Source organism: Anser anser (genome assembly GCF_964211835.1).
Source record: "Anser anser genome assembly, chromosome: 2".
Classification (NCBI taxonomy): domain Eukaryota; kingdom Metazoa; phylum Chordata; class Aves; order Anseriformes; family Anatidae; genus Anser; species Anser anser.
In genome coordinates, this window is record NC_139721.1 from 140,428,303 (window position 1) to 140,452,874 (window position 24,572).

Sequence of the window (24,572 nt, forward strand, 5' to 3'; positions counted from 1 at the left end):
TATGTCAATTGGGAAATGTCTCAAGCACCAATTATAAATTGGAGCAAATGTCTGGAGGAGGCATATACAAAATCACACATTAATATACACTTGCTGATATAAGCTTAACATTCATTTTAATATAGGAGTGATTAAAAAAGGTCACTGGCAAGTGCAGAACAGATAGAATTACATAGATCTTGGACCAATGCCTATGTTTGATAGGAGGTTTTAGAAAACACAGGTTTGTGTGCTTCATTCAGCTACCATCCTACCAAAGGCAGGGACTATATATGCTGCATATGCTACCAGGAACACATGAAATTGATCTATTTCTTTCATTTTCAAGTACTTGCTTTCTTCTTCTTTCATTCCAAGTACAAAAGTTTCAATGCAACAGCTTTCAATTTCATGAGCACAAAAAAGTTTACACTTTTTTTTTTTTTTTTTTTACATGACCTAAGTAACCAGGATGGTGAATCTTACCTGCAATAATACAAAAGGAGACACAGCAAGACTAGAAGTATGAGAGCCATCCCTCCTAAAATTGCCAAAAGAAACATTGTGTGATAGCTGGTAATGTCGTGTGTTACAACGGGACCTGGAAGGCCAGAAAAGAGAATTTAGACCTGTAACAAACTGCAAACAATAAGAGGAACAGTAGTTTAAACAGAGAGGGACATCTTCCCCGGTTATCAGGATGCTAAGTGAGCAACACTGCCACTCAAAGCCCTGGTGCCTATTGGGCTGACCGCCTCTAAAGAAGGGAGCAAGTTGTGGAGAAAGCATGTGCTGGTTTTCATGTCTGCAAGTCCAAATAGATCATTCTGTGGAAAAGCAGTTAGTTTCAATGGGAGCATGCATCAGTGATTGCTGCCTTCCAGGTCCTGATGCTGACACAGTGCACTAAAGCTGTCATCACTGCAGAAAAGTCGTCACAGCATCTTCCAGCACTGTAATGCATGTAGCAGCTCTGTGGCGAACAACTTCTCTCTAAGGACATTTGTGTTGCTTTGCACTAAACAGTACATACATTGCAATGCAGGATTCATTGGGAGATGTGTTGGTGCTCTTAAGTCTAGATCAAGCCAAGCCAAGTGGATCTTCAGTAGCTTTAAAAGCAAACCGCTAGTGAAACAGTGTTGTAACTCCAGGTTCCAATAATGCTTAGGAAATGGTCTAACATACAGAGAATGCACACATGTGGACAGCATCTGTGCACGATTTTGCATGTGTAACCCTGTTGGTTTCCAAAATCCTTATCATGATTTTGAAAAAAAGGCCCAAATTTCCCTCTGCAGGCAAGGAGGTACAGCACCAGCTGACAGAGTAACATGCATGTACCGTGAAGGACAGCAAACTTGAGCAACATTAAGGTTCTAGGTCATGAGGTTTGTAAATCCTCATTTGTGGATCTTGAGTGGTCTGTAGCGCCACTGCTAGGAAAGCAAAGCTCACTTCTGTCCATTTATTAAGATAAGAAATTGAATAGATTCATTGAGGAGACAAAATAAGCAAAAAGACATCACCCTGATTAAAAATAACATCAAGTAGATTACATTTGGGAAATCTAAGTATTTATACATTCTATCTCACTATTACCTTTACATAACTGATTGATACTGTTGTTGATACATTAAGCAAAAAGAAAAATTATTTGATTTTTTCATGAAAATGTTGCTCCCATTACAATAAAGTTTTAGGAATTCTGGTCTAGCCCTCAGAAAGAAGGAAATGTAGAATAAAAGCAGAAATTCTGCCATACAAGTTAAATTGCAAAGACAAACGTAGGCCTTCTCCTGTTAAGAGCTACAGGCTGCCTCCTAACTTAAGAGTTACAGTCCCAATTTCATGGCTAGTGGAACTTCCCTACAGTCTGTGACATTTGGCTCAGAGTGGTTGTTTTTTCTTAAAGTAATTATTTTGTAAAATTCCATTCAATTCAATATGATAGTTTATTTTGATCTGCACCTTTACCTAAACTCCAGTCAGCAATGAATCAGATGAATATTCTAGCAGTTTAAGGTAATATACCTTAAATAAAAAGCTTACATAATGTATAATACACACAAAAAAATCTCTACATAGCATGAAATGACTTCATGGAATATACAAGTAGACTTTAAAAATAAAGTCCTCATGTCAGAGTTTGCTTTTTTTTTGTTAGATATAGTTTATTTAGTTTGTACAGCCAAGGCAAGAATGTTTTAATTTCTACTGTATTTGGTTTTCATCCTCTCTAAGAATAGGAGATTTTTGCTTGTTTGATTGGCTCATTTATACAGAGGTATCTCTGATTTTTGTTGGCTGAAGAACTAATACTAAGAAACCTGAGGCAGCCACAGATAGGAAGAAGGAAGAACAGGCTGCAACGTTAATAATCTCCATGGGCACAGATGTAAACTTAACACCTAGTTCAGAGCGACGGCCTGAAGATGTGCAAAGAGGCTTGCAGATGGCAACCAGTATGTCCATCTGCCAAGGCCACTCTACTGATACACCTCCTGCAACTTTTACCCTAAGTTAATCATGGTGAAAATTATTCAGTCACCAAGATGATGCAAAGCGTAAGCCACAGCAAAATGGGCATCTTCAGGGAAAAAAAAAAGTCCAAAAAATGTTATGATCAATCAATTCATTAGTAAACGTCTGACCTGGGATAATGCTGATCTTAGGTGAATCAATTAATTTGGGAGTTTCTGTAAAGAAACTTCATAAAACATATTTTTCTACCTACTGGATACCAATACATTGACGTTACAACTCCCTTCATTTTCTAGCAATGGCTCTGCCAGGCAGTGGTGACAAATGCATCAAAGCAGGAACACTTTAAAAAGTGTCCCATTGAAACGGTTCAGAGATTAGCATTAGCATACTCGAAACAACTTCTGAGCACAATTTTTGCCCCCCACAGTCCCCAAAAGATTTTAGCCCTTTACTTTCAGATTTCTGTTTTCTAATAATCCATTATTGATCAAGCTGTGGCATCTCAGATGAGGTCATTCTGAAAAATATAAACATTATATATGAATAAATAATTACCCAATGATGGATGTATCAATAAAATTCAATTCCATCTTACCTGGGATAGTAGGTGACATAGCTGCAACCCAGTAGCCCAGCTGAGGTGCAATGTAAGTCCAAGTCAGCTGATTTCCTTCTTGCTGTACAAGGCCCAAACTACTCTTCAGCCATGTCCCTGTAAATATAAAGGTTGCAGAAAGGCATTACAGATATATCCACACTTTCCTCTGCAAACAAGTGGAAAAGCAAACAGTAACCTATCGATGTGCTTTAGGTGTTGTATGCATTGCTGTGAAGTAGGAGATCATGCGTTTCTGTCAATAATATCTGAGGGCTCCCACAGGCAATCATCCCTGAGGCCTTTTCAGAAGCTCTGTACAGAAAAGTCCTTAAAATTTAGTACAACTCAAAGTTTCAAAAAGGGGTTATAGAATATAATTATTGTCATATTAGATTCCACTTTTTTTAAAGAATGATATTCCTGGAGCTGATTATATGTAGATAGCCCCCTTAAAAACTCTATTTCAAGAGACAGCACATCTCTCAGACCACACGCGTTCTCCACACCACCCTTCTATCTCTCGGCAGTGCAAGTGGTGTTCCCAGAAATGTCGTTTTTCCCATACAGAAAACAGGCTTAAAAATGTTATTTCCAGTAAGTGTAAAAGTAAGTTGTCCCATCACTTTCATTCAGCAATGTTAGTCATTCACAGTGTGTATGCGCTGGGGAATGCTGTTTGCTTGGTAACGGACGATGAGTTTTCTAAAACATATTTCTCAAAGGAAGTACAATAAATTTTTTAGACTTAGGAATTGACCGTTTCAAAATAAGTAGCGCAGACAATATTAAAACCGTGTGTTTAAGTTAACAAACATCATTAATAGTCCAGGGTGATGATCTGTATTAGATGACAGCCTTTCTAAGATAAGCTATGTTGCAAGAATTGGGCTACAACACACCTTTATGACCAAATCAGTTGTTAGTCTTTTTTTTTGTAATTCATTAAGATATCTAATTCTGGGGCTGTCAGAGAAAAAAATCACCTTTATTTCTAATATATTAAATAAATCCATTTTGGCTTGTAGACTGCTACCATCTTTTCTGAAAGCAGCACAGGATTGCTACACCGCGCGCTGCTGGGAGTTAACTATTCAGATTGCAGGTAACAGACGGGTTACCTGCATGGGTCTGTGCAAAAAGATTCCCCAGCTGCAAGAAAACAGGAGCGAGTGGAGGGAAGGCAGGCCCAAGAAGCATTTCCTGAAGCTGCAGCCCTGGCTTGGCATCACCAGCGCGTACTGTACCAACTGCAGTAACGCAGCCTGAACAAGGAGGTCCTTTGCAGCCACTACCAATACAGCTCATCTGCATACAGAGAAGGCATAAATCCCTTTGCATTTCCATAGAGCACCTCTGTGTTTCTATCTAAAAAGAAGGCAGAACGCTGTGTTTCCCTTACTTGGCTTCAAACGCTCACTTGAAAGCAAGTTGCACCTTGTACTTGTGAATCCCTTTCCTTTCAATAGCCTCCTGCAGAGCATTCCTGGAAACGTGCTCTTCATCAGGTGTCACTCAGGACTAAGCACGAGCATTTGTGGATGCAAGTCATCTGTACATTTAGCAGTCAATGCAGAACCCATGGAGGAGATGCTTTTTTATTTTTTATTTTAAATATCACTGAGATCCTGATGATTTCCTCCATGTTTCTTGGATTATCCACCTGTGCAGACCCTCTCTGTGTGAGAATGGCTTTTCTGAGTATTTATTTCCTCTCTACTATTGATTTTTCCTGTGTAAGTGCACCCTTGAAGCCCACCATCTGACTAGTGGCTCTGTATTTGAAACCAAACTGACTTTGTGGCCAACAGGAGAAAGAAATTACTGACAATTTTTCAGTTCTCCAAGTACCATTTTCCGTCTGTACACAGTAGCAATAATATCTTATTTCACATAGACAGTCAGGCAAGACGAGTCATTTTGATTCACAGTACCAGACAGACCAAAATCTGTGTGTGTAGACTTGATTACATGGCGTCAAGAAATGTTGTATCCGAACCCCTTGATGTAGCCATTACTTTACCCAATGTGGGGAATTATCAAGAAGAACAAAACTGAATTGTCCAGTTGTGTGTAAAAGTTTCTGGAAAAACTAGGAAAAGCAGATTCATTTTCTTCTCCAGGATGGCTGAAGATTTTCTACCAATGCACTTTTTTCAGAATGCATTATGGTAACAGACATGAACCACAAGCTGAAAAATAGCCCATTGGGCCATTCTATCCTGTGCCTAAAAATGCCACTTGATAAGAAGACTGTAAGATTAATTTTTTTTTCACTTTCTTTTTTTTTTTTTCTTTTTTTCCCTGCAAGATCTGTGGAGTAAAAAGAATCCCTGTGGACATACCAAGAAAACTGCTATCCCAGAAAAAGAGAATATGCACCAACTATTCAAACACACAACTACGTGAAATAAAACAATAACAGATACAAAATTGCTGATCAAAAAAGAGAAGAATGGCAGGGCCTCGGTGATGAACCTACTACTTTTAGGATCTATAACCCCCCTAAATTTAAGGAAAAACAAAACACATACATAGGTAACATAGCAAAGTTCACTGCTATCTTTGTCATCTATTTTTATAGTTAGTTACCTCTTCGAGCAGAAGCAATTATTGATTTCTTCACTAGGGGGAACTTGTGTCCAGCTTGCCTTCCTCGCACTACGCCGCGTTCCAACAAACACAATCCCTGTAATGCCTCTTTAAAAGCCTTTTGCTCGGTAATACCCAGCTTGCATAATGCAGCGATCAAGGAGCTAACAGAGGCTGCACTCTTATCGCAGCGAGCAGAGCTCAGCTGCCATCCTGCCAACCAAGCAGCAGCTCGGATTGCTCATATTTTAGCAACGAAAGGAATCCCTGCATTTGCAAGGGATGCAAACAATGGAGTCGACTGCACAAGGTCGGCTGGGTTTCACGTTTGTCTTCTGCTCGTTTAGATCGCCCGTTTTTGCTAACCACTGGATACACACGAGGAAATGTAATGGTTGCTGTAACACTTGGGAAAAATGGAATTTCTTCTCTCTGTTATGCACAGCTGGGAGTTTTAAAAACCTAAGAGACATAGATCCAATACTGGTTACCCTCAGACAGGAGTTAGACGCTTATGTTGACCATACCCTACATGTTAGTATGTGAGGACAGATGTAAAATAATTACTTTCAAAATGACACTGACATAAGTTCCTTTATCAGGGCAATGCCAAGTGTGGGTTCCCATAGGTAAACAATCTCGTTGGCTGCCCTTTTTAATATTTTTCTGGTTCAATAGTTTGCTGATAAACTTGCCTTATACTTTTGCCGTCTCTTACCGATAGTTCCCTAATAAAAAAGTATCCTCCCATACAGTGGGATGAGAAGAATGAAGAACTCCATCCTTCACAACAGCAGCCAAAAGACAGGTTTGAGGGGAAACATCTGAAACACAAAGTGCTGTATTGTTTCTTTTGTGATCAAGTAGCTGAAAGCCAACAGAGTGTTACTGGAGGGAACCGATGTGCCTTCAGTCTTTCTGTAAGTCCCTTAGGGCGTTCCCAGGTCTCTCTCATACTTCATCCTTCCTAGGGTCTAACATCCTGGTCACTTTTCAACTCCCAGTAAACACCAAGCAGTGTTTTTATAACTCTCCATGTGCAACACCTCACTGTAATGACTAATGTTGGACCTTCTACCAAGCAAAAGTCAATCACGCTGTACTTACGAGCTACGCTCTTAGCATTTCAAGCTGCCTCGAGAAGTAACAGTTTGCTGCTGTGCAGTGTCAAGAATGAATTCCTTATCCCGTTCCAGACTCCTTCTTGCAGCGGAAAGCAAGATGCTCTCCAAAAGCGCAGCTAACCACCCCGTGTCCTCACATACTTGCTCTTGTAAGCAAGAGTGAAGACCGAGGGGTGGTGAATAAAGAACTTCTTACATTTTCTGTTCTATCCACTAGCTTGCAAACGGAATAAAGGCAAGCAGTATTCATTTCTTCTGTGCAGGCAGGATTACAATTGCAGGAGAACTAAGCAGAAGGATTTAGGAGGGAACAGAGGTTTTATCTCCAGGCACGGCTAAGTGTTATGATAATTTAATTCATTATTCTCCAAACATCCTATATCATCTACTTCCTTTTTCCTCCCAAGTCAGCACAACCGAGCAGCTCCCCTGCTTGCTAAGTTATACACAATGTGTAACAACTGTTAAGCAGCAAGGAATACACGATTATAAACAAGCAGAAATACAAATGACTGGATGTAATGGAACTGATCATTTTTGTTCAAGACTGACTGTGTAGTTCCAAAGAAAACATGCCAATATCTCGTTGGAGCAGAAACAGCAAGTTCAGTATAGTTTGTCAGCGCGGCACCATTTGAGCCAATTTGTCATCAATTCTTAAAGAGTGTCTGGTGCTTCACGGAAAACTTCTATATATAGAGACAATCTTGCTTATAGATCATTTTTACATTTCTCTTCCACTTTTTCCTCTATTACTGCTCGGTGAAGCCAACACGCTGATCCAGGACTCAAGTCAGGGGAGCTGTCTCCTGGCTCAAGCTAATGGCAGGGGGAGAACCTAGGAGTTTCTTAACTCCTTCCTCACAAAAATTACATTTAGTGTTACTGATATCTTGGAATAAATGTTGCCATTTAACAAATTTCTTCTTAAAAACCCTTTAAAACAGCTGCCCAGCACTCCTTTCTACACTTAGCTTAAGTAAGGTAAGAAAACTACCATCATTAACACTGCGAAGAATATAAAAAATGAGAGTACTTTAAGAAAACTTCTAATAAAAAACATCAGATAAAGCTGAGCTCCATCTGACTGCAGAAATACCCAAATACCAGAGACAGTTTGAAGATTTCAGCAGAGCAGGAGAAATAAGTTCTGCTAGAGTTATTACTCTGCTGCAACTTTGATTGTGATGAGCATGCTTATTTATCTCAGACAGCTTTTAGGACTTTCCAATGGGGACAAGAGGTTACTATCCTGAGTAATTTTAACAGCAAAAGGTTTTCATATTAGATCTCCATTTTAACACACATACTGCACTAAAAACGCCTTTCTGTTATTAAACTTACTTCTAAATCAGCTCTAAAAAAAGGCACTTTCAGCAAGGAGAGTGTCCAGATGGGCAGCTATTGCAGAAAATCCATTATATAAAACCTGTTCTAGACTATTTCTCTACAAAATCAGGTCACTGCACGTATGGCCAGCCTGCCCAGAAAAGACATGTCCTATTGTCTTCAAAGATGCTATTCAATGTGACAGCTTGCTGGATCCAGACAGCACAAATGGGTCTGCTTTTGTAGTCTAGAGGCACGGCGCCTCTCAACAAGACACTACTTTCATATATTTAAAGCTAGACCCTATTATTTTAGATTAATCTCTAGTAAAATCAGTGGAAACGTACGCCCCTCTGGCTTCCATGTGTGTGACTGTGCATGTTGACAATCACACACTGCTCCAACTCGAGTAAATGGCAAATCTCCTGTTGGCTTACGGGATGCAGGACTGGGCTGAATTCAGGCAGAACTGCCACGCGAGGCCATCTGCTCTGGATGGATGCATGTGACTCCTATTAAAGTCAGGAATAAAGGAGACGAATGCCCCTTTTAGCTGGGCGTGCTGACTTCAATAGGAGTTTGCACATTGGCATTCGAGCACCGAACTCAGCCCTCTGGGGAATGTATAGCAGTGCTTAGTTCATATCAAAACTTTCCAAGCTGACCAATTCAGAGCCTTCCAGATCGTTACTGCTGCAATGACTTCTGCTTACTTTGATTGCGTGTTCTTCCTATTGCTGATCAAAACAATTCTGGTAAGTGACAGTCGGAGGAGTGTCCTGTAGCCAGCAGCTTCTCCTAAGGACAGTCATAATGTCTAAATAACACCGGTGTTTAAATTTATGGCAGCTGTGGTTTCTTTTCCATAATTTACTTTTACACATGAGCTTTTGTTAAGAGGGTCTTCCACTGACTAAGTATTGTTTGCTTTTTATTTTGGTTCTTTTAAACAACTTGGTGATAGGATCATCCAATCACACTGAAAGGTATCAAGCAGGGAACCAAAGTTGTGCTACTTATACAGCACAAATGATTTCCTTCCAATTGGTTTGGCAAATGAGAGGATTTAATTAGCCAGAGAGCAAATTAACCCTAATCCCATTATATGAATTTATTTTTATTCACAACATTAACTTCCCTGGACAAAAGATTTTTTGAAAGAAAAGACAGACGCTTTTAACAGTACTATTTAATAGCGTAGATGTTTTAAATAAATATTTTTTAATGAGAAGTGGTTTTCTTTCAGCACAGAACTCTTCTGTGATGTCTACAATGTCTTGTAGGAATGTCCTGTTTAAGCAGAGATTCACATTTAAATAGAGGTGTCTGTGTCAAAAGGAAAGAGCCAGGTTATTATCAGACAGACTGCAGGACTGCAAAGGATATTCAGAACACACTGCCAGTGTTTCTAGAAGTAATTGATTTAGACACTTCCAATGGCAATGTTATTATGGAGAGTTAATCAAGGGCAAGTTTGTGAAAATAACTTCTTGAAGTACGTTCTGACATACATAAATTGTAGCTTTTCATTCTACCAGCTGAAAGCTGCTTATCAGATTTCTTTTTCCATCAGAAAATCACCTCTAATCTGCATCTGCATAGGAAGTTTTCCTACAGAAGGATGGCTTTTTTAGTTTTACTTCTGTTCATTTTATAAGCAGCTAAAAAACAAGGAAATAGGAGGTTGAAAAATCCTTTCTTGTGACTATCGGTAGAGATTACTCTCCTCCTTTTCCTTCCCCCAATGCACACAGGTTTAAAAATTGTCAGCATTTAAGTTAATATTACAATTTTGTTTTTTGAGTTGCTAGGCAACATCAAAAAATAAACGTTCCTGCTCTGAGCTCATACCTTCATTATTCTTCCAGTGTTACAGAATTGGTTACACAAGCCTTCCGTGGCTAAGTCCTGCTACTGTTTAGCAGCACCATCATTATTTGGTGTGCTCTAAGGGAAACACACACTTCTAACCTACCTGGAAGATTTCTGCAAAGTCTACCAGTTCGATTCATGACTAATGTCTTTGCAATCTCTATTCATCTTCCCCTTAAATCACCTGTCAAATATATAACAAAAGAACATGCCAGTTTTTATTTAATAATTTTAATTGTGTCTGGGCAGAAGGCAGAGCACATCGTACAGGAACTGAAAGCATTGTTTCGGTCCCGTCAGTATTTCCTTCCAGAATGCCAGAACAGAAGTGACTTATTAAATAAAATGACTTCCATGCATAATTCTTGCTTAATAATTATATTTCAAAAAGGAAAGCTTAGTTATGCTTGCTGAGCCACCATCCCTGGTCACTCGTGTACATGAAAGATACTGCCTTTAATCATATTATCATATTATTAATCACAGTCAGCTATTGACAAAATTATTAGAACAAGTAATAAGTAAAAGGATGAGGCAACTCAAAACACTGCATGCCTTTTCCTTCATTCAGCCTCACGTCACACTCACGGTCTCAGGCTGGCAGTGGAAGCAGAAGCCTGTTGTGATTTATCTACCATCCCAAGGCTCAGAGCAAGGCTGTCCCAGGGCTTCCCCGGCTTCTTCCAACCCCAGCCAGATGCTTCACACTCGATGTGCCCTCCTGCTCTATGCACTCCTACCTCTATTTCCACCAACCTTCAATTCCTCTCCAACTCAAGAGCGCTTGCTTGTGCAGCTGCTTTTCTCCACTTCCCGAGTTTTGATGTCTATCTTGTCCCACCTTCTACTGCGTGGCTTCTGTAGGTGGAGCTACAGGGCCATCTACACAATACAATGTATAGTCTATTAATAAAACCTGTTCCCAGAAGCAATGTTATTTGTTTCAAGTTTGATTTCCTTGACAACATAATGGTAGATTACTTGCACATATCAAATTTTGGCACCGACCTGATTCCTTTGACGTCCTCTTAATCTCCCCAAAATGCCCTACCAGCTCCGCTTTGCCACAAATTCCTCTTGCCACCACTCACGCAGCTCAGACAGCACAAGAGGCGGGGATAGGATCAAAGAGTCCATTCACATCACTTACACGTGTGAAGACCACAACATTCATTTTAAAAACAACATACATATCGACAAACAAACCCAACTGCCTCCTGTGATCCACTACACCTCTCCAAAGGACTCAAGATAGTGAGAACATACCTCAGCGAGCAACACTGTGAAGCATCGGGGGAAGAGCTTCTTTCTTTTCCTTTCACTGCTGAGGTCTGTCTACTACTCTGCAATTATATCTGCACCTATTATGTAGACATCGTATATGGTAAAAAGCTGGGTTTGGGAGCTGCCATTTCTATGGCAACACACAAAATACGAAATTCTTTAAAAGCAGTTAGTTAAAAATCTGTATTCCTCAGTGTATTTAGTTTTTAAGAATAATCTAACCTTGACAGTTAACACAGAAAGGAAGTCACAGAGTCACAGAATGGCGAGGTTGGAAGGGACCTCTGGAGATCATCTGGTCCAACCCCCCTGCCGAGCAGGATCACCTGAAGCACACTGTGCATGGTGGCATCCAGGAGGGTTTTGAATACCCCCAGAGAAGGAGACTCCACAACCCCTCTGGGCAACCTGTTCCAGTGCTCTGTCATCCTTGCAGTAAAGCAGTGCCCTCTCATATTACAGAATCACAGAATGGAAACGAAATTCAAATTGTCAAGGAACTTGTATCAGCATTGCGGAGGCTTCATCTTCTTGCAATTTGCAAATAAATCTCTGCATTACCAGAGAATGCGATCTAGAACCAGACGCTCTGGTTCTGGTTATACTGCTTGTATTAAAACCTGGCTTCTGGGGGCAGAGAACATGTTCACCACACTGATTACAGTAATGCATTTTTTGCTGGGACTCGGGGCAATACAAAAGCCAATTACAGTAACAGCGTTATGCACATCTCTTACACGCAGCAAACCCAGTAAAACCCACTGAGAAGCACATGAAGTCCCAGATCACGTACGCAGCTGTACGTAGTCCAAACACAGTCCATCCGACCTAAGTTCAGAGCATGGACTGCATATTTTTTTGGTTAAATTATGTTATGTCTGTCGTGCGGTGCATGAATGCGGTGGCAATGAGAAATTAACTGAATCCACAACAAAAAGGAATGCATTTCAAACTATGAAAAAGTTGTTGTTTCCTTTAGGAGAATTACTATTGCTACCACATGGGAAGTTTAAATTGCAGACTTTTACAAGTCACCTTATCTACAACTAATAGACAGGCAGACGTAACCTGCTACACATCCTGACAGGAGCTGCTCCTCTCTCCCTATAAGCACTAGGAACACAAAATGAGCTCCACTTGACCGACATGAAATACAGCAAATCCATACTCCAGTCAGGTTTAAATAGGTACCGACAGTCTTTATACGTAAGTATATTCTCACAACTTCTTAGGAGCACAGAAAGCATTATCTTCATTTTGCTGAAGAAGGAACACGTAGGACATTTTGACTCCACAAAAATCAATGGATATTTTTTCACTGAAGGCAGCACGTCACCCAGTAAAAAGTATCAGACATCCCAATGTATTTAGGTATCTATTATGGCATTAAATGCAGTCAGAAAGCACTGACACAGCACAGTGAGAGTACATAAAGTATTGCTCTTTATAAAGCTATAAAAAGAGTTCCCCAAGATACTTGTCTGCTATCACTTTACATTAATACATGGTTGAGCTTTCAGGCACTGGGGAAAATCTCCTCCTCTGTGAAGAAGCTAGCAATTTAAACACAACAAGGTCATGTCACCAAGTGTTTGGGGAGGAGTAAGGAGAGAAATAGTACTCTGAACTTCATGTATACATTAGTGCACAAAAGGGAACACATTTTAAGGAGGGAGGAGACAAAGGGAGGAGGTTTATCCCCTTCACTCCACAAGCCCTTTGCCACACACTGTTGAAAAGTGTTGAAAATATTTTCTTGTTACTTGGTGGGATTCAGAAACAAGCGAATGCATCGGTACTGTCATTAAGAATAAACTTCACTTCCACATGATGTGCTCTGTAGTATTTAGTAATATTATTAAGTCATTCATACAGCTCTACATATAGATTTAGTACTCTACAGGCAACACAACGCTTCCATACCACATGGGATGAAACTGAGAACTTGAAACGAAGAGTTCTGGTCTTACAGTTTTGCTCACTGATTCAAATGAAAAACGGGCACCTTAGCATAAAGCAAAAACCACTCCAATGGTGGCTGAGGAGAACACAGCTGAACAACCGCTGTGTTATTCAGGCCACCTGGTGGGAGCTGGAAAACATGCAGGAGGTAAAAAGTTTAATTTCAACTGGGATCTGTAGTATTCATTTCTGACACAAATGGACAAGGCTAGAAAGAAGTCCAGGACAGAAATTTGGTGTATATTGCTGTAAATCCTACTGACATCAAGGCAAACACACGAGGAGGACGTCATGATCCCAAACATCTGCTTATGGATAAAGAAAAAAATGAAAAGTTTTCAACCACTTCAGAGTTTGGAGGGAAATAAGACAGGACTTAGAAAATGGAAAACCAAACCAAAACAAAACAAAAATCACTAAGCGATCCTGATTATAAAAATGAAAATCCATATCTCTTATGTTCAAAACTTATGAGATATAAGCACTCTTTCAATGGTGCATGAAATCCGAGAGAGATACAGGTATATCAACAGTGCAGACTGATGAAATTGCATTTTACTGTATGTCTCCACAACATCAATGCACCTGTGCCTATTACCACCACTAAGAATTGCTGCAGAGAAAGGTGGCAGAGTATCTCCAGCACAAGAACAAGGTTGGATGCATTTATTTGTCCTAAAACTTCTCCAGAGCATAGTTAGATGCTCTTCATTTCATTGATTATTCACAAAGGTATTACTGCTTTAATTTGTTCACCATGCACACAAGGCAATAAGTTTGTTTGGTAATGAAACATCGCGTTTGTAACAATATAAACTAGATGCAGCAGATTGTCTTATTCTGATGTCAGCCTGCTTTTTCTGGCTGGCTGTTTCATCAGTGTCAGTGGAGCTACCCTCAGCCTTAAGCAAACTATGCTGCTTCTCCCCCTTCTCTCTCCAGTTCTTCCTCAAAGACAGAAACTGTGGCAATGAAAATACAGACTGTTTATGGTAAACATCCTAAGAAGCCATTAATTATTTTTGGCTGCTGTAATATGCAAATATGCATAATTTCTGTAGAAACTATGAAAATCTCTGCACTTCCAGTCAGATGCCACTGGGTTTGTATCAGTACATCATGAGCTCAGCAGAACGTATGCGATTCTAAGAATTGAAATACATTTCTAGTATTTCTGTCCCTTCCCCACTCCCTCCCCTAAAAGTGAAAAAGTTTTTCTGCTTTTTAGAGCAGAAATTACACTTCCTACAGTAATGATGACAACCACATGGATTCTGAACAAAAACAATAGCTTGAATGAACAAGCGCCCACTGTACTGCAAATACACTAGAGAGAAGCACTGCATTATTGCCTGGTAATACATTCACAGTTTTCCATCTCTGGCATTTACTCAATTTTCAGATACAAGTGTGAAAATTTAAGCCACTGAAAATCTATTAAGGAGAGACCACAACATAATTAACACTGAAAAAACAGCTTCTGAAATGAAAGACAAAATCAGAATAATGAGGTTAGAGGGCTTATCCTGAGAAGGCACAGATCCGGCAATGCAAATGTTACACCAACTTACTTGCCTGGTAAACATCTCTCCAGCATGGAGCCATCCCAGTTATCATCCATCCTCCTCCCTTCAGATTCCAAGCACAACAGGCACGGGGAATGACAGGGTACCACCGTGTTCGCGCTACATATGGCTAGGTTGACAGCCCTTAGGGTGCTAATGTAGCCCGTAAAAGATAGAGTAGTTGCTCTACTTATTAAATTAGGCTGCTCTAATTTAAATTGGTTGGGATGTGGCCAAAATTCTGCTAGAACTGGCATGCTGCAGTCGGGGCTTAAATGAGTCTTTGTTCAATGTCTTCGGCTGCATGGAAAGATGCTTACTTCAGCTAAGTGTGAGCTGGAGCCTAAGCATAATGTCTTCAATACCTTCCTCTCCATGGCTTTGTGGAGTCAAGAGCCCTGACAAAAAACACTTTTTGTTTAGTAGTCCTCATGCCTTCTCCTCACAACACCACAAGTGCTCCAGCAGTTTGTCATGAAGCAAACAAGGTTGAACTTGTCTCAAGATTTGGAGCCTCAAGCTGCAGCACTAATTAATGAGCCCATATTTATCTATACTAATATATACTGCACGTAATAGTGTAACTAGCTTTTTATATGCAACAGTAAAAATACATCTTCCATAGTAAGAGAGAGCTTTTGAGGCCCCACAAAAGGGGCATGGAAATTTGGCCATAAATGAGAAAGCTCCATAATCAAAATCAGAGCCATTTTACTAGCAGTGAGTAACTAGCAGTGAGGCATGCTACGGTTGTAACACAGATGACAGGAAGGATTAGGGATGGACTGCTTCTTGTGGAGAAAGCAAACGTGAGCCAGTCTTACCAGCCTTTTCTTGAACGAGGGAAAACAAAATACTCTCTAGAATCACAAATCAAAATCAGTGTCAGGCAGAAAGTAAGTAAAACTTACTGTTAGGGGCACCACAAGAAAACCAACATTTCCCCAGTTAAGGGAAACCCTGAATCCATCATCACACGCTTCTTCTACTGTTCAATTTTGTACTGCGTTCAAAACTACTCTTTATTAAATCCTACTGCTGTACTCTCTACTACATCCAATTCCTGACAAAAGATTTAGCAGGAATGCTATTTGAAAGAGAAAAAAAAAAATGGCCTTTTTCAGCAAACAGAGGCAGGAAGGAAGCAAAACCACTATTTCCTCCTTCACCCCTCTCTTCCCCCTCCCCTTCCCCCAACACAGTGGTTTCAGGCTAGTTCTACTTCTGGATGTGATCATAAACTGGCTCAAAACTTTTGCCTTGCAGGGACAAAGCTCCACTGATTTTCTATAATGATCTACATCTCTGGCTCCTTTTTCGTTCTCTCTATCTCACAGCCTCCGCTTTTCTCACCTTCCATTCTTCTTCCTTGACTTCTTTTTCTTAGCAACCATCTGGTATATACTTCAGAGGGCACAATGGAATAACTGAAGTAGAATCACCAGGACAAGACTTATACTCTTAATTCTTTACACTTTGAAGGTATAAAGAAGGCCAGCATAATATACCAGCTAGCAATGAAAACAAAACAAATCAATAAAAAAAACAACCAAACCAAACCAAAAAGACAAAAAGAACCCCTACATCAAAAAACCAGAGAGCCTGTTAACACAGATTTCTGGAGAAATCCTGCTCACAACAGCAAAAGTTATTCTGCAATGTAAAAAACGGAGAGCATTTTACAGATTATGTTAATTAGGCTTTTTGTCCTTTCAAAATACTTCATGACTTTTTTTTTAATCATCTACACGTACTTTCTTGATGGTATTAGTCGACCTCAAAGTGATTTACAAAAGGAGTCAGTATTATGTTTCCTATCTGTCAGACAGGAAACTGAGCCACAGAGAAAAGAGATGGACCAAAGGTCAAATAGCTGACTGGTGGCAGAGATAAGGCTAGTTTCCATTTCTCCAGACTTCCACTTCAATGCTGCAGCTGATACGTCTGTTTCTCAGTCTCTGGCTGAAATCAAGTCCTCTCAAAATAGCTTTATGTAAAATATTTAATAACTGTAAAATATTACATTTACAAAAGATTTTTGTCTGGAAGTGGCACGACTTGCTACTCGAGTATATTTACATATATAGTACATATTACTTCAATAATAAAACTCTGTCTTCTCTCCTTTTAGACAAAAAACCTCTTTCTGCACACTCCAGTGAAGACTTCAATATATAACATAATAAATGCAGTGAGACATTATTTTCGGATAAATGAAGCCATCTAAGGAAGCACAGTTAAATGTTACCTACCGAATTTTTGGTCAAACCTCCATGCTGGAACGTGTGCATTGTGCTTCAAGTTGCTGTTTGTTGGCAGAGGCACGGTTACATAGATGGGGCCATTCACTGGGATTGGAGTCCCATCGCTGTTGAGAAGGTGAACGCTGACCGCAGTGACAGGGGTGAGGTCATACCTAGTGCTGTTTCCTACCAAGAGAATGAACGAATATTATGACTACAGACTTTCCTGAAGTTTAAGACACGCTCATGTGGTTCAACACCACAGCACTGGATTGACAGTTCTCAAGGGAAGGTAGTATTAATCTTCCTTACATTACAAAATTTACCAAGATGTATGTATTTTGGAATTTTCCAAAATTAAGTAAGTTAAAAATAGTGAAGACAAGAAAAATACAATGCAATTTCTCCTGCATATATTTTTGCACCTTCATTCATTTTAAACTAATACAGGAATCACAGCCATAATCGTGGTAAAAAAAAAAAAAAAAGACAAAAGAACACCACCTCACACAAGACTTTGATTGTATAATCCTGCATTATAATCAACACCCAAACATGCAATGACACTGCACGCAGGATTGCTCATGTTTAAAAGTGCCACAATATATTTTGTTTGGTCTTCCACTGAAATCAACCAAGCTAAATTGATAGATAGTATTATCTTATCTATGCAAGATTATTAGTATTATGTATGTTTAAACTATATGCCAATGGGCAATACTTCACGACAACGTGGTTTAAAAAAAATGGTATAACCCTTCAGCTAGGTAAACCAAATGAATCGATGACAGAAAAATAAGGAAGATGAATTCAGGTATTCAGGAAAAAAGCTTCAGGTACTGCTTAAAACCAAGAAGATCTGGAGCTCAAAGCAATACCTGCAGAAGTCTAAACCGAAGACATGGACCTTCCAGTTTTGCAAGGGGCTTGAGCCCACCTGGGTCCGCACTGCTGCTAAAAGCAGCTGCCCTGCCTTCATCTTTGTGCTGACCTTGGTGGTTGTGCAGCTGCTAATTCTGCTGCGGGGCTAATCTCTGCATGCAAGAAAAGGAGCCTGCCTGGGATGCCTGGTTGGCAGAGAGAGATTACACCCTTCGTATAATCCTGTTGCCTGCTATCTGCACTAACTGCCTGTGAAAGCACATTTTCACCCAGGTGGTGTGCCCATCAGCTACACCAAGGCGCAACAAGCAGTCCCCAGGAATATGTAGTATCTTGGTGCCAGTCTTCATTAGGGCAAATCCATTCAAGACAACAGAGGGAGTGCTGGACAATAGTATTAAGACCTTTACGATGTCTCCTAGGTGTCAAGGAATGGCCTCTGTGAAACTCAGTGCCTCACAGGGACAGTTTGCTCACCAAAGTACAGACACCACCAGGAAAGGGCAGGAGGAGCGGCGGTAGCAGAGGAAAAAAAAGACAGAACTCCTCAAAACTCCTAAGAACTTTAAATTCTTTGAATTTTGCAAGAGGTGCCAAACTGAAGACACGCGAAATAACCACAAGTAACTCTCCATGTGGCTTGTTTACAACAGTATCTACTTTGACGCACGTTTTTCCCACGTTTCAAGGAGAGTGTTGCTGCTCCCCAGCTGACAGGCCAAGGACGGATGAAAGCACACACACAAGGGCACACACTTGGCTTTGATCTCCCACAAACTGAGAGGCAGGGGCATGTCCTGCAGGGGGATTAAAGTGCTGAGAAAACAGGAGCACTAAAGATTGCCTTGTAAGAGAGCCACACAGGTAACAGAGAGGAAAAACTAACAAACAAACAAACAAAAAAACAAACAGAAAATAAGGTTTAAGAATTCAAATTGGGAACAGGGGAAAGCTGCCAGCCTACCCAAGCCTTTATATTACAGGCTCCAATGGTGCATGGTATCACACCCCTACAGCTTTAGGATATGAAGCAGAAAGAGAGGAGGGAACTGGTGGGGAACACTGTTTCTTTATTCATGATCACTCAGTCCCCTGCCTCTCCCATGTACCTGTAACTTCTGTCTGATTGATGCCTGTCCCCAGGTCACTGGAGTTGGGCCACTAAGCTTCTCCGGCTGGTATCAGAGAAATAAATTCCTCTTGCTAAGCACCACGAGCTGATCCCTTTCTGGCATATCCAAATTCCTCACGAGAAAAAGTGAAATTTCTGATTTTAGAAACATTTAGATCAATATCTACGATTAAATTATATTTTACTCATTTTTAGATATTGAAGTTTTCAAATTTTGCTTTCATTCCTGTCTCAATAAAGCATATCTGCTTTCAATATCTGCAAAAAAAATGCATATCTAGCCCCAAAAGAAGCATCCTAATGATGAACACTGCTCACGCCTTTCTTACTTTAGGTGTGCTGACACTTTGCTCAGTACTGGGCTGAAGTTAGATTAGAAGACAACGAACTTTCTGAAATCTACCGATCTCTGGCAAGAAGAAAAAAAAAAAACCTTCAGTTTGCCATCTTGTACAGTATGTAAATGCTCATTAAAAAGATATGTTTGTCTCCTTTCAGTTGTGAAGGTAAATTAAAATCAATGCTTATGAAACTCTCACATGCTATACAACTGAAAAGCACATGCACAAATTAAATGGGAATGGACTTCAATAAATGTCAGCTTTCATTTATTTATTTCCATTTTTGACATCTGGTGACCTGTAAAGAGCTCTAAAAAAAAAATCAGAGGAAAATCCACTGTGACTTAGACTTGACTCTTTATGAAAAGGAAACAGCCTACAAAAACAGCAGGAGTAATGATTATTAGACAGCTTGGTCCATCCCTGCAGACAATGGAAAGTTTTGTTTAGATTGGTTAAAAGGATATTTTGTGAAACCATCCTACTGTTTTCCAAGTGGTGACTAATACGAACAATAAGCTAACACTATACAGGCTTATCACTACTTGCAGCAAAATTGTTTGAACTTTTATGTCTGGAACATGCTGATTCATGCAATGAATCTCCACTGGCCCATGTTACTACTTCAATATCCATTTAGGATCTCACAAAACAAAACAACAACTGTTGAATTCATAGAGAATATGTTTTAGTTAAAGTAACTGCAAAGTCACTGGATAAAAATGAGCCAGAACTGAAACGATTTAAATAGGAGGACCTCTCTTGAAGTCCACAGACCTATAAATAATCTGTGAAAGACCAGTAGAGTAATAGGTGGGTGGAGAGGCAGCAAAGTTGCTTAAGAATTCTAAAATTTATACATATATTTCTTCTTTTCTTTTTAATCCCCAGGTGCTGATCTCATTTTTTATTCCTTCAGAAGTTTTTCAGGTGAAATCTTCATCAAGTCACTCACAGCTGAAGAAAACGAAGTCGATCCAAGGTTAAGATTTTGAAGTTTAATGTTTCCACAGCAGGAGAAACTTCTTCTAAAAATAGAATGCATTTCCCCTATTCCATTATGCATATATGAATATAATGTATTCACAGTTTATATTCTACCGTACTAGATACTACAATATTCAGAAGACAAGACTCTTCTCAGTCTCTTAGAAATCATTTCTTTGCAAATCATTTTGATCTTTTGGCACACTCTTTTAATTGAAGGTTAACAAAGGGCAGATCCAGGACACCCATGTTCAAACAGAAAAGACGCCTTCGTAGCCTGTGCATGCTAGCATACAGAAGACTAAAAAAACGAAGGGTGCATTCATCTGTTTCGTAGGAGGCTAGGAGGTAAAACAGGAGGAAGATGATGTCCTACTTGTGTAGTTCCTGTGAGTGGTGATCATGTGAAAACAGGCCTTGCCAAAATGCCACTAAATAAATGCAAGTGTGGGAAGCTGGTTTGCAGAGCACTGAGAAAAGCACTGGGAGAGAGGAATTCCCCGCACGTTGTCAACAATTTGTTTAGTGGGTTTAGAGATAAAAATAAAGGAGATTAGGAAGTATACAGAGAGACGAATGTGATAGGTATGTCCCTTCATTTTACAAGGAGATAAGAGATATTAGACCGTGTTTGACTACAAACAGCCAGAGAAAACTGAAGGTTGAAGATGATGGGGATGAATGGGGAAACGACAGATGAAGGGATAGGATGAGATGTATTCACTGAAGCAGACAGAAGGGTTGGAGTAAGGTAGTTGACACATTTCTAATTGTAATAAAAAAAGAGATATTCAGATATGAACAAAGGAAAGGGAAGTTTATTTTGCTAGTTCCTGCTCCCCCCACCCCAAGGAAGAACTAGAAGGCTCAGTCACATACCCTTTGCTCGCATGACCTAGCATTCACAGTCACCTAGATCAAAACATCACAAGTAAATGTATCCTGAGAAACAGCAAGGAGGGACCTCAAGGGGTTATTTAGCCTGCTTCAAAGCAGCTATGCCTGTGCCATCCTGACAGGTGATTTTCTAATTCAGTCCAACACCCTCAAGCAACTGATTCTATAGCTTGAATGACCTACACCACAGCAGGTTTTCCTAATCACTAATCTCAATCTCTTTTGCTGCACTGCAAGTCCACTGCTTTCTTTCTAAGCCAATACAGACACAGAGAACATGTTGTTCTTTTTGCAACACTTTAAGCATTTTAAGCCTTCTATGTCCAATTCATCTATTTTTCTCTAGCCTACATAACACCAATTATTTCAGACTAAATGAGAAGTGGAAGAAGAATAACAGGCAGTTGCAGTCATAAATTGTATTATAGCTTTGAATTTAACACTGGTTGTGTTTTCCCTTTGGTGCAAGAAGAATTTTGCTGAATTTTGCTTCTGTTGAATCTAGATTTAATAAAACAGAGTATTAAATACTTGATACACATATTTTTAGATAAAAAATCAACAAGAAACTTTATTGCATTCTCAATTTAAATTCTCTTTTGCCCCTTCACATTGATCTCTGTTTTTGTTTGTGCACATGCAAAATGACATATTTGGAGACTTAGTTCAAAACTACAGGTATAAGAAACTTTTCTATTCTTCCAAGGCCAAGGAGTCTTCATCTTTGCTATTCAGTGGTCCCATTTAGGAGGGCCCTTGCTCTCTGCATTAATCTAAAGACTGATTTCTTTAACTATGATTATCAGCAGGAGAACCAGCTGATGTCAATACCATAAGAATTCTGCCAAGTGAAAACTGCTCATTAGAACAGCATTTTGATAGGGCAGTTGAACATGTAATGTTATTTACATTCTGTTGGAACAGGGATGGAAAAAACAATATGGTCAAGAGTTGGTACCTTGACCGATTTGATATCAGAGCAAAAACGAAGTGGTGGGTTACCTGTTCCATTTCCATCTAATCCCTGCAAATAAGGGAAACTGTCCACTTCCCAGGGTGAACTGGCTGCTGTTAGATATGCTGTCAAATCACTGTAGCTAGTGTTCTCTGGTAATTTCACAGATCTTCTCTGAAAGTGAACTTGTGGCTGAGTCCGTGCACCTAAAAAAAATTAAAAGTTTCTTTATATCCAACGTGGCCAGAATATTTAGGAGTTCACATTTATAGCATATATAGCATATATACAGTTGTTTTCATTACAAATTAAAATAACTTGAGAAGGACAGAGATATCAGAAGGCTATTGCGCACATGGAGGAAGAACACTAGTTTTATATTTGTTTTGCAATTGCTATTGTTTTTCTAGAAGCACTACCGAGCAAAATTGTTAAAGCATCTGATGTCAGAATCTTTTCTGACTACATTATTTGCCAGGATCACTTCAAATTTAATTACATGCTTCTTTCAATGAATGTCACTGAAATTAAAATCAAATTCAGAGGTAGTGCATCTGAAAGCTCAGAAAAGTATCCTGTTCATCATTTTTGTTTACATTTTGTTTCTTTTGATATAGAAAGTTAAATTTAGTTTGCACTCTTTAAAGTGTTGTTCTAAGAAACTACAACTCTAGTCCCAATTAACTCGGGTACTTTCCACACTGTATTTTTACATAGCTCTGGCTATCTTAACTGTCTCTACTACTAACAGTCAGTTTTTATTTAAACCACTGGATAAAAAGATTCACTTGACAAAGCTTGGGTGAAAACAGTTTCCATACTTTCCCATGCAAAGTACACATCTAAGCAGAACCAGATTACTTGGCATGTAATTCCTCTTTTTTCCTCCGTCTTGTATAGTTTTAGCATTTTTTCAGGATCACTAGGTGTTAATTGAAGGGTCTTACTGTAACATGATTTAAGACTGTATCAGGCACTATTTCATTTCATCTCTCATTTAAATCCTGGATTATAAAGTCAATAGTCTTTTTCAATGGATGCTCACCATTAATACTGTTTAGCAACACACAGCAAGACTCCATCTGCAAGTTTGTGTGCTACATGCAAATTAATTTTTAAATCAGAATCTATTGTGTTCTCCAAAGCTCTTGTTGAATACTCATTGCACGCTCCCCCCACAGCTTAAAATCAAGAGGCAAGCAGTTCTTTCCTTAATTTGTATTTGACTATGTGGTTCAAAGATGTCAACTCAAAACAGTTTTGCTTCTTTTTCTAAAAAAAGCAGCAGCTTCAGGTTGTGTGTAATTTCACTGAGATAAAGATTAAAGAGCTTGACTCGTCTCTTCAATGTTACAACTGCCAATGTCATTAACCAGAGGACTGGCATCTTTTCTTGAATTATCTTCTAGCAGGAGCTCTAGCTATGAGAAAACAGACCAAGCATTGTATTGGCCAACAAAAATTGTCAAATAGGCAGGCAAGTGTATTCAAAAAGCTGATCGTTGTTTATCTGTTTAGCTGTCATTTCCTTAGTAATTCTGCAAGAATAAGCTGGTTTTTTTTTCTTTTTTTCTTAAATTTCTGAAACTGAAGTATTTACAGCAGGATCTCAAGACTAGCAGTATTCTTAAATGTTTAAGACAGTCATTAAACAGCACACCTGTGAAATGGGAAGAAACCTCTCTCAGCCAATTTCTAGGTGTAAATGGAAAACAATATAAAAGACTAAATAAATTGACTGAAATGAACTTGGGAAAGACTCATCTCCCTTGTGCTTTACAATATTGTAATAGTTTGCTGCACCTCAGGGGCACATCTGTTCAAACACTCACAAATCTCTGACTGCACTGCTGTGTGGGTTCATACGTCCCATATGGATAAGCATCCACAGTAACAAAACAGCAAAAAACGCAACAATAAAAATAGTATTAAGATTATCACTATCAGTTCAATGTAAAATTGTAGGATTTTCTGCTGACTAAATATCTGATTAAGATGAATTATTCAAGTTGCCAAGAATTGGCATTGTATTTCTGAAGATCCAAGTAATTACGAATTAAAAACAAAATAACTGTTGTTGAATCCATTAACACAGCAGTTTATGGGTAGGTTCTGGAGTTTTCTATTAAAAAAGGATTATTTAGTAGCACCAAGAGAGCCAGGAGCTGCCAAATCATAACTACACAGGGAGAAAAAGTCAAAAACCAAACCTCAATTTCTTGAACCCTACAGACAACGCAAAACGTTCCCATGGCTAAGTCCCAAACCTGACAGGAAACCTGCACAGGAATAAATTTGGATGCAAATTTTAAGGCGGAAGCTACTCAGAAACAGCTTCCTGTGTAG

At 39.3% G+C, this 24,572-nt stretch overlaps 1 protein-coding gene across 7 annotated transcripts in view; it reads right to left on the reverse strand.

Moving 5' to 3' along the window:
* FAM171A1 (family with sequence similarity 171 member A1) overlaps positions 1-24,572 on the reverse strand; it is an 89,176-nt gene that overhangs the window by 4,292 nt on the left and 60,312 nt on the right. For all 7 annotated transcript variants that reach the window (XM_083826042.1, XM_083826043.1, XM_083826046.1 and 4 more), the window contains 4 exons: positions 22,274-22,432; positions 17,042-17,218; positions 3,062-3,178; positions 466-580 (listed from right to left, as the gene is read on the reverse strand). In XM_083826042.1, coding sequence (XP_083682168.1) covers positions 466-580; positions 3,062-3,178; positions 17,042-17,218; positions 22,274-22,432 — 568 coding nt within the window. The remainder of the gene's footprint in view (positions 1-465; positions 581-3,061; positions 3,179-17,041; positions 17,219-22,273; positions 22,433-24,572) is intronic.